General features: G+C 35.8%; 1 protein-coding gene across 2 annotated transcripts in view; it reads right to left on the minus strand.

The window, feature by feature from the left end:
• KYNU (kynureninase) overlaps positions 1 to 14,044 on the minus strand; it is a 130,084-nt gene that overhangs the window by 85,771 nt on the left and 30,269 nt on the right. For both annotated transcript variants that reach the window (XM_066279745.1, XM_066279744.1), the window contains one exon: positions 7,329 to 7,411. In XM_066279745.1, the coding sequence (XP_066135842.1) occupies positions 7,329 to 7,411 (83 nt within the window). The remainder of the gene's footprint in view (positions 1 to 7,328; positions 7,412 to 14,044) is intronic.

Consider the following 14,044-nt stretch of genomic DNA (forward strand, 5'->3'; position numbering starts at 1 on the left):
ACTGAATGGCTGAGCATTCCAACTTTTGGGACAGAGCTTCCAGGGATTATTGCTTCTCTGAGGGTCAACCACAAATTTTACAAAGCATATTTATGTTCATATTACAACAGTTTTATAAGCTGAAAGGCATGTATCTACCACTTTGTAATTTTTATGTACCCAAGGAGAAGTACATTTAATAATAATACTAATAATATTCTTCAGCAATTATAATTCTAGCATCTTGATAAAATATTGCTTATAAGAGAAAGTATTCCATGTTTTGCAGAACTGTTGTTTCCACATAAAATGTTTTATTAATAGTTTTTCTTCTCATCTAAAATTTATATTTCTTTCTACATCTACTAATAAATATTGTTTATTGTCTTTTTCTCCTTTCTATCCATTCTATCAATTTGTAAACATAATTTATATTATCTTTCTGGTACTATTTTTTGAGATATTTTATGATGAAATAAAGGCTGTGGTTTTAAGAACCTGAAAGAGTCAATCATAGTCCAATATATACAACTTGTCTGTATGTTGATGACACACTTAGCCTAGCAAATAGAAAAAGTAAACTTGACTTCCACTGCTCTTTAGTGTAATTACCACATTGTTATTATAAATATTTTGTGATGTTTATCACCTCTTCTTCCAAAAAGTATTCCAGGTGTCTAGCATTACAACGTGAGAAGAACAATGATGAAAAGTAGATATAGAGTGCAATATATGTAGACAAAAACAAAAAACAAAAACAAATTAGAAGCTATTAAATGCTTTTATTACTTTAAACTTAACCAAATGTTCTCAGAACTTTCTAGTATCTGAGGCAATAAAAAAGGAACCTATATGGGATTTGTAGCAAAAAAGATACATACACAAACACCTTTAAGAAAGTGTTTCTACTAAAGCAAACAAAGTGAACTCATTCATTTTTCAACCTGACTTAAAAAACTATTCTCTGACTAATATATAAAATTTTAAACGTAAAGAATAGTTCCTAAAATTTAAAAGAAAATACCAAGCTTTTCAAATACTACACATAATACACTTTTGCAGACACTGTTAATTTTTATTCCTCTGGTCAATAACAACAACAAAACAAAGCAAACAATAAAGTAATAATTAAAATAAAGATTACTTTCAAAATTTGACAGAAACAAAAAATTAAAAATTTTGTCGCATATGTATTATTACTATGTCTGGTATTTCAAAGATAAGCAAAATATCTTAGAGCTAGAATTTATAAGTGTACTTAAAAAAGATAAGTAAGTTCAACCTGATTGGTGGTAGCACAGCGGATAGAGCATTGACCAGGTTCAAAACCCTGAGGTTGCCAGCTTGAGCGCAGGCTCATCTGGCTTGAGTGCAGGGTCGCAGGCTTGAGTGTGGGGTCATCAACATGATCTTATGGTTTTTGGCTTAAAGCCTAAAGTTGCTGGCTTGAATTGAACCCAAGGTTGCTGGCTTGAGCAAGGGATCACTGGCATGGCTGGAGCCAAGCATATATGAGAGCAAACAACAAATAACTGAAGTGCTGCTACTATGAGTTGATGCTTCTCATTTCTCTGCCTTCCCATCTATCTGTCTGTCTGTTTCTCTCTCTCTCTCTTGCTAAAAATAAAATAAAATAATAAATGAATAAAAAGTTCAGTCTTTTTACCCATCTAAGCAAATCTGGATATTTAATTTCTTTTTCATTTTCCTTAGAAACAGTAATAAGAAGTGGCTAGTTTAAAATTTTAGGGGTTGTTCTGACATATTTATTTACTGGCAAACAAAACACATTTATATTTGATAAGCGGCAACAAAGCTATAAACTTTTAAGTCATTAAAAGAATTTTTTTTCAAGGATTATTGGTTTTATAAATAAATCTTACTAAATACTATCACCTTACTACTTCCCTGGACTGGTTATGAACTTTCTAACTCCTTTTTAGGGAATGATAAATATTGAGCACAAAATAACAGGATTAAAATATAATTTATATTATGAAAGTAAATTTAGGGGAAGAAAAGATTCACTGCTGAGGAAAACATATATTCTCAAGTCAAATTAATCCAGGAGCTTCTTAAAGTTTTTTTTTTAAATTTACATACATGTTAGACATTTGAATGAATATAAGCGGCTTCTAAAAACTGACCACAAATAAAAGCATTATTACCAATTATTTAACACATCTTCAAGCACAATCCAGGATTGTTTGGGTGACAATTTCTTCCATTAGAATATACACTCCACAGCCTGATCCAGTGCTGTGTTCCCAAAAACCTGACTGGTGTGGAAGGAGATGCTCAGTGTTTGCCTTTCCCTGCTTTGCCTGACAAAAATTTTGGCTTTTAGCCCCAGCCCCAGGCATCCAGGTCTGTGCAGAGTCCCCTGCAGCTTCATGGGACAGTCCTGAACTTTTAGTTTGTACTTAATGGTCATCCTAAACTGGAAGTCAAAATTCTGATCCTATAATAAAACCACATAAAACGGAGAGTCGTGTAGAGTTAAGTACTACTGGTTGAAAATAGAGCTTGCTTTTGCTTGTAACTCTGCTATAGGGTACTTTATTTTTAAAATATTCTGAATAGGTAGCATATTCATATGTTTAATACAACAAAAACCAGGTTTTCCTTAAAAGTCTGGTAATTTGGGCTGTTTTAAACATGAATATGCTCTTTGTGTATGTGGTAAGGTTTGATATAAGATGACTCCTTTGGGTTATTATATTGGGAAAACTCATGTCAAAATCTTAGGTTGTTCAAATGTCACAGAGAAAACTTTACTAGTCTTGTGTACATTTATCAGGGGCCAGGTTATAACAGAAGTGAATACTTATTTAACTCTCATATTCACAATGAAATATGTTATGGACTGACTCGTATTCTCCTCAAGTTCTTCTGTTAAAACCTTAACACCCAATATGACTAACTTTGGAAATAGGGACTATGAGTAAATAATAAAGGTTAAATGAAGTCATAAGGGTGATAGGATTGGTGTCCTTACAAGAAGAGGAAGTGACAATGATCTGCTCTCTGGAGGTGTGCAGGGGAAGAGCCAGGTGAGTACACAGAAGGCAGTCTTGACAAGCAAGGAAGAGAGGCAAAAGCAAACTTTCCCTTTGTTCTTGGACTTTTGTTCTTAGACTTCCTGCCTTCATCCAGGACTGTGAGGAAACTAATTCATGTTGTTTTAGCCACCCTGCTTCCCCTACTATTTCCATTTTTCCCCAACTCAAGTTGATTTCATCTTCTGATTACTGACCAAGATTTAACTCTGGTGAGACAAAGACATTTTTATATTTGTCTATAAGGGAGCGAGGTATGGAAAAGCCTGTTGAAAGTTGGGGTTTGCATAAATCCTCCATATATTTTCAAATAACTCCATTTTAATTGCATAAATAGTATTATTATTTAAATTTCATGTAAGATTTCAGGAAAAATTAAATATTCAACCCAATTAAATTTACCACTATTTTTTAAAATGTTAATGCATTTGCCACCTAAACCTATCTTGAATACCACTAAGAATACAAATAACTCCCTTTAGGAAACATATTATAAACTGAAAAACAGTATAAACTATATTATTTTTAAAAACATTTAGTATAACTGAAATAGATCACCATAGACTAAAATTAAATCAGCCAAAAAATGATTGGTGTTTTAGGCATTTAGCATGTGAAAGTTAGTGTTTATTTTACCATCTTTACAATCTTAGTAATTTCATTTAAATTGATTTTTATAAAATATGTTTAATTATAAATTAATGCAATGCATATGTTTTTCACTGGGGAATAATATTAGTTTTAAAATACACAAGAAAGAACTCCAAGATGACTGCAGCATCGGTGGAAGCTACACTTACCTGCTCCTTGTGCCAAACTGGATTTGCAGCTAAATTATAGAGCAATCAAACTGAAAAACATACGAAACCTAGATGAATTGAAATAGTATAACCAGGATTACAGAAGACGCCACATAGAGACTGGTAAAAAGGGTAGAGATGTGGAAAGGACTGCCTCCCCCCAAGTGCAGTGGCTGTGAAGCCAGAGAGCTATCTCTACTACAGAACTCCCTCCCCATTATCTCCACTGCAAAACTCCCTCCTCAAGAGTGAGGGATCTCAACTCTCGGCAGGAATCCCTAAACCAGAGCAACAGAGATGAATAAAAAGGAATCTGCATAGAATCTGGTGGTGAAAATCAGAGGGGATTCAGTCTGTCTGGGATGGAGAGTAGTCTGCCAGAGACCCAGATGCCACCCTCCCGAGATGAAGTGCTCTCATTGCTGCAGCAGCAGGCTGGGGAGTGCACTGCCTGATCCTCCAGCTACCGGGGCCACTGCTCTGCCGTATTCAGGTCTTCCACCCAGGAGAGACCTTTCAAATGTTCTCTTTCTACAGAAGATCTTGGTGGAGAATCAGACAGTGATCGAACAGGGTAGCTTTGGAAAGGGGACCATTCTTCTCCACCTCAAGTGTACAATAGGTGTTCCTTCTGAACCTGTTTTTCACTAAGCCTGCATTGCACTCTGTGGTCTCGCTCTGCTGAGTTTAGTCACACCAGGGTATTAGTGTGCTAAGCAGAACTGAGAGACTTTTGTCAGGAGATGGCTGGGTTGTGCGCGTACATCACAAATGGACCACTTTGATCTCCCCTGATAGCTCAGCTTGCCCTATATTAAGAAGCAGATGTGTCTGCCTCCCTCCTACAGTTTTGTTGGCAACAACCGCAATGTGATATAGTTTGAATTGGCCCTCCCAAGTCCTGGTAGCCCTGCCTGGATGAGATCAGTTCGGAGGTGTAGGGGGATGTGCTACTTGGGGCTGGCACATTTGGAGTGTATCTCCTTTGCAGGCGGTAGCATAGGACCAAAACAAAGTGCTTGGCTTCCTCCGGAGGGCTTGGCGAGCACTACACCCAGCAGGAAACCTTTTGATTTGTCCTCCTGAGCGCCAGTAGCTCCACCCTGCTGAGCTTGCTCCCGCAGTGGGGATGGCTCACTGCACTCATCCTCATCCTGTAGCACGTTCTTCCTAGGGGAGCGAGAGTTACAGACTCTGGCAGAGACTATGTGGCTTGGCTGTGGAGTAGGGGCCACTTTCCTCTAACTGAGTGCCTGACTGCATGACCCCCAAATAAAGGACACACTAACATTGTTCTCCTGATCTCCATTGTGTCAGCCTACTAAAGCTGTGGAAGAGTCTGTGTGTCACAGCCAGCCTGGGCCCATGCTACAATCTTTTTCCAAAAGGCTCTGGAGAAAAAGCAGGCAACCACTGGGGAAGACAGAGTAGGTGACAGGTAGAAGCAGACCTCAGGGAGCCTTGGACCTTTTTATAGATTGGCTCCTAGCTATAAGCTTGAGAAAGCCAACCTTTTGCACAGGTAAGCCTTTCCCACACATACCCGGCCCAGTAAATGCAGCCAAAAGTAGTGACTAGTGTGGTAACTTTAGACTAGTATAGCCCATGGCCAGTTATACATAACACGTGACATCGGCTTGTTCCTGAACCCTGAACAAATGGATCCAGAAAAAACACAATAGTGGTGGGTGTCAGATTAGAGGTTGACTCAACTAGCCACGTAAGTAGCACACCTAAGAAGAATTCCAGCAGGCACAGATCCTGCTGGGAATAACTCTACCTCAGAGGGCAGCCCCTGTACAGCAAATCATAATAGTGATCAAAGTTTATCCTTATAGTCAGCCAGCCTGAGGGGTTAACTCCAACAATGAAAGAACCAACAGCATTCAAGACACAGCTACAACGGGAGAGTGCACATACCACAAGGAACATTTCTGGAGCATGCAGCTCAGGTGACCTGGAGGATTCTACCACTGAGCTGAACAAGAAATCTACATCATAGAGCCAGCATAACAACTTTGGGAGTCATAGACGATCTCCTTAATACACAGAGATAAAATGGAAAGATAAAAAATATGCCCTGAATAAAAGAGCAAGAGAAATCTCCAGTAAAATAAGTAAATAATATGAAACAACCATGATATCAGTTACAGTTTAAAACAGTGGTGATAAGGATGTCAAATACCTTAGAAGAAGAATAGATGGTTTCAGCAAGAACTTAAACAAAGTATTAAAAAGGACACAGAAGCCATAACATAAAAACAGAAATGAAAAACACGACATCTGAAATGAAGAATACACTAGAAGAAATTAGCGGCAGGTTAGATGAAGCAGAGGGTCAAATAAGCAACTTAAAGGGCAAGACTAGAGTAAGCACTCAAGCAGAACATCAAAAAGAAAAGAAAAAAATTTTTAAATGAGAAAAATATAAGGAACCTCTGGGACAACATAAAATGTAACAATAGCTGCATCACAGGAGTACCAGAAGAAGTGAGCAAGGGGTAGAGAAGTTTTGTAAAGAAATAATGGTTGAAAACTTCCTTAACCTGGTGAAGGAACATGTCACACCAGTTCAGGAGGCTCAGAGTGTCCCAATCTAGATAAAGCCAAAGAGACCCACAACAATTCACAACATAAATAAAATGACAAAGGTAAAAGACAAGGAGAATTTTAAAATCAGCAAGAGAAAGACAAGGAAGTTCCCATAAGGCTTTCAGATGATTATTCAAAAGAAATACTTCAGGCCAGAAAGGATTGGCATGAAATATTCAAAGTGATGAAAAGCAGGGGCCTGCAATTAAGACTCCAATATCCAGCAAGGTTGTCATTTACAATCGAAGACAATATAGATGGTAGAAGGTCTAAGATGGCAGCAAAGTAGGTGGTTTTTACCCTCACCTCTTCCCAGGACCAAACTGAAGTTATAACTAAATTTAAGAACAACCATTCTAAATAACTAACTCAAGATTAACTTAAGAAGAGTTCATAACCAAGGATTCATAGAAGAAGCCACATCAAGACTGGTAAGAAGGGTGGAGATGCGAAAAGGGTTGACTTGTTCCCATGAGCAGCAACAAAGGTTCTGGAGGGATTCTTTAGCCGTGGGAGGAAGGGGTTACCCTGAGAAGGTGGGACCTAAACCCCTAGCTGGGGTCCCCAGTCCAGAGCACCAGAGCTGAGAAAAGGTATCCACATAGTGCTCAGCTGTGAAAAGCAGTGAGATTTCTGTCTGCCAGAAAGAAACAGAAGTCTGAAGGGATGCAGGCACCGTCTTAAAAGGCAAACACACGGAATCCCATTTGCAGCCACTACCTAGTTATGTTTTCTAATGCAATCAAGTCTCAATTAAAAGTATGTTTGTTCTTTACTGTTATGGATTAAAATAGAAATCAGAATTTTTTTCAATAAAATTTTGACTTTATAATCTGTGTTCATTACTAAAAAGTAAGGTCTTTACAATTATTTTGGAAAACAGTTATTTTGTACTTACCAACAATGTCATTCATAAGGCTTGTGATAGTTTCATCTCCTGTAATCCAAGGGCGTTTCCCTATGTCATGACCATAGGCTCCCCTGAAATTAAAAAGGGACACAAATGTTCTTAGGTTGTATGTGTATGTTCGTGTAATTTTTCAAGTATCAGCAATTGGACAATTCTAAATGTTTTATAATTTTAAAAATAATTATATAAAAGCATGCTTTCTAAAGCCCAAAGTAATACTTGAGAACTATATTTTTTAACTTACCATTTTAAATTTCTTTGAATTGCTTTTTCTGGGAGGTAGGGGATATTGCCCATATACTATTTTAGTATTATTTTTTGAATTTAAGGTATTTTTTATGGAAAATTTAAGGTACTTTTATTTTGAGAATCTTAACACTATTAGATTACTTTACTGTATACCTGTAGAATATGTAGTTTCTATACTAAAACACACATATTTTTGAGGCTAAAGATTAAAGTAGTTATAAATTCAATTATAAAATATAGCTATAATCTATAAATAAAATAGAAGTTTATAAAATATCATTATAGTCATGATGACATTTTAGGGAGATAAAGAAACTTTGCTATAATCAGAGTCCATAGCATATCTTGACCTATTTCTAGCAATTTCATCTAATATATTTCAATATAATTTCATTATTTTAGTAAGTTTTTCAGTAGGCATAATGAAATAACAAAAAATACATGAAAGAGCTTTAATTCTCAAAATTTTCCCATCAAATGAGAAAGGCAAATAAATATATTTCAAAGATGTAGAAGAAATTAAAACAAAGCATCAGGATGTGAAGAAAATGCTAGTACAAACTTGTATATTAAGAAGCTCCTAATTAGATTGTTCTTAAATTTTAGGAATTCAAAAAAGTATGTAAATTTGGAATAAGGAATAAACATGTGTTTTTTAAAATAGTGCAGACTATGAATGAAATTTAATAAGCTGGCCATGGTGAGCTGATAAACCTGTTCTCAGAAATGCTGACTAGAAGAGTATGCTCCCCTGAAAGATCTCTGTGGTATATCATCTTGAGCTGTAGGCAATTTGAAAATATCAAACGCAGAGAGAGACTATCTCTAAATTCTCCTATCTGCTTAAAGATAGATCTTCCAAAAGAAATCCAGTTTTTATAAATCCCCTTCTTATAAATTTCATAAACCAAGAAAGACTGAATTTTATCACAGAAGAGAATAGGAGTCAAAACCACACCCAAACTTTGTCAAAAATTCTATACCTCTCATCTATTACACTGGAGAACAAAATTTATGTTGCATCCACAAAAACCCTTGTTCTTACCTAATTCGAGTGTGCTGATCTCAAATCTGACATTAGCTTTTCACTGTAAGCTAAAGGTTTTTTTGCAATTCAATATTTTAGGTTTTCATCTTATTGTAAAATTTTCAACATTTAGTTTAACATAATGAAATAGAATGTCTTCTCGGGCATCATTTTTGTGAAAATATAATAATTTATATAATGTAGTAAATACACTAAAAGATAGGATTACATCAGAATTTGTCTACAATTTCAAAATAGAACATATTAAAACATTGATTTTAATCATAAAATTTGCGCAAAACTTATTTAAATTCTATTCAGGCAGAAATTTGCGTTTGTAGCTCTTGTGTTTGTGTACTTGTTGAGGACAATCTCGTTTGATGCTTCAACAGTAGTCTGCTCATCACTAACAGCTCCAATATTTTCTGGAAACTTATCAAGGTGACTGTTCAGGAAGTGAATCTTAATGCTAATGTTACATCTAATGTCACGGAAAGCCAGCAGCATCCTTCAAACCAGAAGTTCATAGTTTTCTGCTTTTTTGTTGCCAAGGAAGTTCTTTGTAACTGCCACAAGAGACTGCCATGCTGCTTTTCCTCCTTATTCATCTTCCTGGCAAATTCTTCGTCACATATGAGGGTTCGAATTTGAGGTCCATTGAATATATCTGCTTTTACCTTCTTGAAAGACAAGGCAGGAAAAGCAGAAATAATATGTTGAAAGCATTTACTTTCTCTATTCAAAGCCTGAACAAACTGCTTCATTAAGCCAAGTCTGAAGTGAAGTGGGGGGAAAATGATCCTTTATCAATTAACTACAGGTTCATTCACAATATTTTGCATCCCTACTTCCAGAGCTTCAGGTTTCGGCCACTCCTTCTGTGTCCAGTGTTTCTCCCGCAGTCTGCTGTCCCACAAACACAGAAAGCAAGGATACTTCATGAAACCTCTCTGTTGTCCTAGCAGGAAATTTACCATTTTAAGATCCACACAAATGATCCAGTTATGCTCCTCATACTTCAGAAAGTTGAGGACAATTTTTATGTCATTCTTACTAAGTCATTCAATTCGTGTTGGATAACCTCCTGAGGGGTTAATGACTGCTTGGCGTCAGAAGAAGATCCTTCAGATTCTACAACCATTTCCTCCTGCATCTTATCAAAATACACTTGATCACCACGTTCAATTTCTTCATTCTTAGAAGAAATAAAACCATTGAAAACTGGAACCGGGAGTGTCTCAGAGTATGGGATAGGTAGTATTGCTAAAGGAATATTAGGATATGTGATCATATGCCTTTTTTTCTTGCAGATACCCTTTGTATGGATCAGACAGAAATAATTGTCACTGCTGTGGTCCTTAGGTTCATGCCAAACCATGGGAATACCAAAAAGCATTCCTTTGCATTTTCCTTTTGTCCTGTCATTAAGCATTTCCTCAAATTATGACACACAATATGAGGAGCCCAATTCTTGTCTTGATTGCCAAGGGGAACTTGAAAATAGGCAATATATGCATGTGTCACAAATAATGAAATATTGAGCCTTTGACAGTGAAGTGTGTAACAGCCACATATATAACAGAAGGTGTCAGGACTATTCTTATATTTACACCTACTTGAAGAAGCCATGATTCAATCTTAAAACAAAATAAGAGGGTGTTTTTATCAAATAATAATTTTTTACAATTAAAACAACTACAATTATGTAAAAGTGATGTTTGTAAAACATTAATTGCTTTGTGGTTATTTTCAATCCAAGAGTTGTTGCCCTTTAACTCCAATTTAAAAACCAATGCATGCCATTAACTGTAACAAAAAAAATTAAAATTGAATAAAATCTAGAGCATGCACTAAAATACGGATTTCAGATTTGGAATCAGCGATGCAGAAATATATAGAAACAGTTCTAAAAGCTCATGCAACAGAAAATGAAAAAAAAAATTATGCCCTAGTGTTATTCATGGGTCTATTCATCTTTCCTAAGAAGCATTTACTCTTCTCCTCTTCTTTCTATATCAAAATGAAATTGAAGCCTGAATTCTAACCCACCTGGGGAGTTTACTCATTTTTCCCTGAGTATTTCTTGTGTACACATGAGGGATAGATATTAATAAACTTGTTTGTTTTTCTCTTGTTAACCTTTTATTATAAAGGTTTCTCCAGGTAAATGAAAATATGTTTTTCCTTTCCTAGAGAAGAGTGGGAAAACTGAAGAGGAACCTTGTTTTTAACTTTTGCTGATTTTTGTGGCTCACTTCAGGGTATCAACAAATATCCTGAATATTTAACAATTGGCTTGATTATGTGTCTGAACCAGTTCCAGGCCATAACTTGTTATAAGACTATATTTATTAGAAGTTTAGTGAGAATAATTTTCTACTTTTGTAAAATTAAATGGGTAGAAATATGTACCTTAAAGGGTTGCCATGAAAAATAAAAAACATGAAAAATAAAAAGACTGCTACATATGTAGTCCTTTTCTGAGTCCTTTTCTAATGTAATTTTAATGCTGAAACTCCTTTCAAGGGGCAGGTAGTGTACAACACAATTTTAAAACTAATATTCAATTAGCATATAAATGAGATAAAGGAAAAGAACTTTCTTTGAGAATAAATATAAATTGTAAGATCTAAGGAGGTAGAGAAGGGCAATTCTTAGTTATTATTATTCATATTATTATTAGATAGCTTGCAGCTTGGCTCGTTCTTGACATCAAGTGTAAATGCTAAAGACAAAAGTTATTATCATTAAATGGTAGTTAAAGGTAGATACTTGGATTCTTTTTTATTTTAATCACACTGAGCTCCATGGCTTTCACTGATAGCACGATGCATCTTATTACATTTAGATAGTAACATTCGATGTTCTGCCTCAGAGAATTTATATCACCGAACATTATGCCACCTACTTCTCACTCTGGTAGACACTGGTAGTGGTAATAATCTTTAAGTATATGTTTCTTCCTGCAGTGCTTTTGGCACCTCTGTCCCTTTCAAATAGCACACACAGAGTCTGCCTTCTGCATTTTGTTCAGACCACTAGCCTGGGGTAGTAAAATGTAGTTAGAAAGTGTTACCCAAATAAACTCAAAGTAAAGTGGCCTGTCATTAGAAAGAATTGATGTAGATTACAGTGAAATTATAAAAATTTGTATTCAAGTTAAGAAAAATTTTTGTCTTTATTCAAAATTGCTTAAATAGTTGTAGCATAGTTGTCATTTTCATTTATAAATACTGGAAAAGAAGAGAGGAAGGGAGAGAATTACCTCACTACTAGTGTAGTAGGCTGTTAGGCTGGCATGAGCAGAAGAGTAGGAAATACCAAAGGTCACCAGGGCAGAAAGCCGTGGATAGCTAGCACCAGGCAAAACTGGGCTAGGACTTCACCCTCAAGGTGACCTTTCTTCCTCTAACACAATGATTTTCAACATTTTTATTTTATGGCACACTTAAACTAATTACTAAAATTTTGCAACACACCAAAAAAAATGTAAGTTCGAAAGGCCCTTCTTTTGCCTCTGTAACTTGTTTTCTGAACCCACACAGCCCTTCTGGCTCACTTGTTCCTCAGCTCACTTCTACTTCTGTGACTTTCTAAATAAACTTTTGCTTGTATTTGAGTCTTGGCTATGAACAAATTCTTAGCCAGAACTCAAGTATCAAGGTTGCCGAACTGAGGCCCAATTGCTGATAATGTTCTGGGGCCATTTCTCCACTACATCATACCTTGCCATGAGAATAGAGTGTTCTTTGAGATGTTTGTGAAGAAGTATTTGCTCATTAAATTAGATTTTTAGGATTTAAAATCTAATTAGGATCTTAAGAGAAATATATAATCTGTCTGAAATAGGACTATGCTTTAATGATCCTAAAAAATGAAAAGTGATCCTACTTTAGAAAGTTCTCCCTTAGATAAGTAAGTAAATAAGAATCTACAGTGTTTCTTTATGATTTTTTTTTCTGTGACCAACTGATGATCACTAACACTGATATTAAGAAAATATCATACCTATACTCTCTTATTCATACTGAAGGGTGGCAGATTATGTAACACTAAAATTTTCTTCTTTGGCATAGGATTATTTTGAGCTGTAGGCACTTGTAAAACAACAAATGCATGGAGAGGCTGTCTTTAAACTCCCCCTAACCTGTTTGAAGATGGATCTTCCAAAAAGAACTCAGTTATCATAAACTCCTTCCCTGAGAGTTTTACCAACCAGGGAAGATTGACTGTCACAGAAGAGGAGAACATATGTCAACACCACATGCAGAGAAACTGTCACAAAATACCAGATCTCTCATATTTTTTGAAAGGCCTAGTTGTCTTTCTTAAAAATTATTTACTATCCCCTAAGTGGCTTAAATTTCTCCCCTTTTTCTCTATTAAAATAATATGTAAGTTCTTGAAATATATCACTTTTGGGGGGTTGTGAATGATAAAGGGCCACCTATTAAACCAGACAAGCTCAGGGTTGGCTTGCATGGTAGGCCTTATAAACTCAGAGACCTAAATTAACCATATAGGATGGTTGCAAATTAAAACTTACTAACTAAAAGCAAGTCATGGCAGGTAGTCATGTCTTAAGTTGGGATCTTTCTTAACAAAGTCAATCTTTACCTTAACTAAGCCTGTCTATTGTCTTTTTCATCTACAATAACAATCCCTTGGAATATCCCTTTTTTTTCGTCTACAATAACATTCCTTTGGAATGCCCCCCCCTTTTTTCATTTACAATAACAATTCCTTGGAATGCCCCCTTTTTTTTCATCTACAATAACATTCCTTTGGAATTCCCCTTTTTTTTTCCAGAAACTCAGGACACAATGTCCCACCAAACCCTGGGAACACATAATAATACTTCATTGTTATCTTGTTCTCCTGTATATCATCTCTGTGTTGTAAATATTAACTGTTAACTATTCTCACCCACCAATGTAAAAGAAGTCTGTGCCTGTTTTGTTTTTTATCCAGTCTCATAGCTTTCCCTGCTTTGCTTTAATCCACCGCCCAAAATATCACCAATAGTTTTTGTGTAACCCCCTTATGTCTTCTCCTTTGATTCTAATGCACAAAATAAGGTGCGAAACTGCCGTTCTCCAGAGTGTTTTCTCAACTTATTGAGATTTTGTTTTCTGGCGATTGTCATCAGTTTATTTCAGATAAACTCATACAAATTTTCTACAGGATTGGATGTTTCTTACATTAACAGAGTATTTACTGGGGTTTTTTCTGTGATGTCCTGTGCATGTCATATCAAAAAAATAAAATTTTCCATTCCTCCTGTTAAGCTGCCTATTGTCAGGTTATTTCATATACCTAGCTAGAAGACTTAGGAAGATAGCGAGTAAGTCTCTCTTCCCTTACAATACTCTTCTTTACAAAGAAACACTTACATTTAAGGAGAAAGCAGTGTCTGACACCACCCCGT

The sequence above is a fragment of the Saccopteryx bilineata genome, chromosome 5, assembly GCF_036850765.1.
Source record: "Saccopteryx bilineata isolate mSacBil1 chromosome 5, mSacBil1_pri_phased_curated, whole genome shotgun sequence".
Lineage (NCBI taxonomy): Eukaryota > Metazoa > Chordata > Mammalia > Chiroptera > Emballonuridae > Saccopteryx > Saccopteryx bilineata.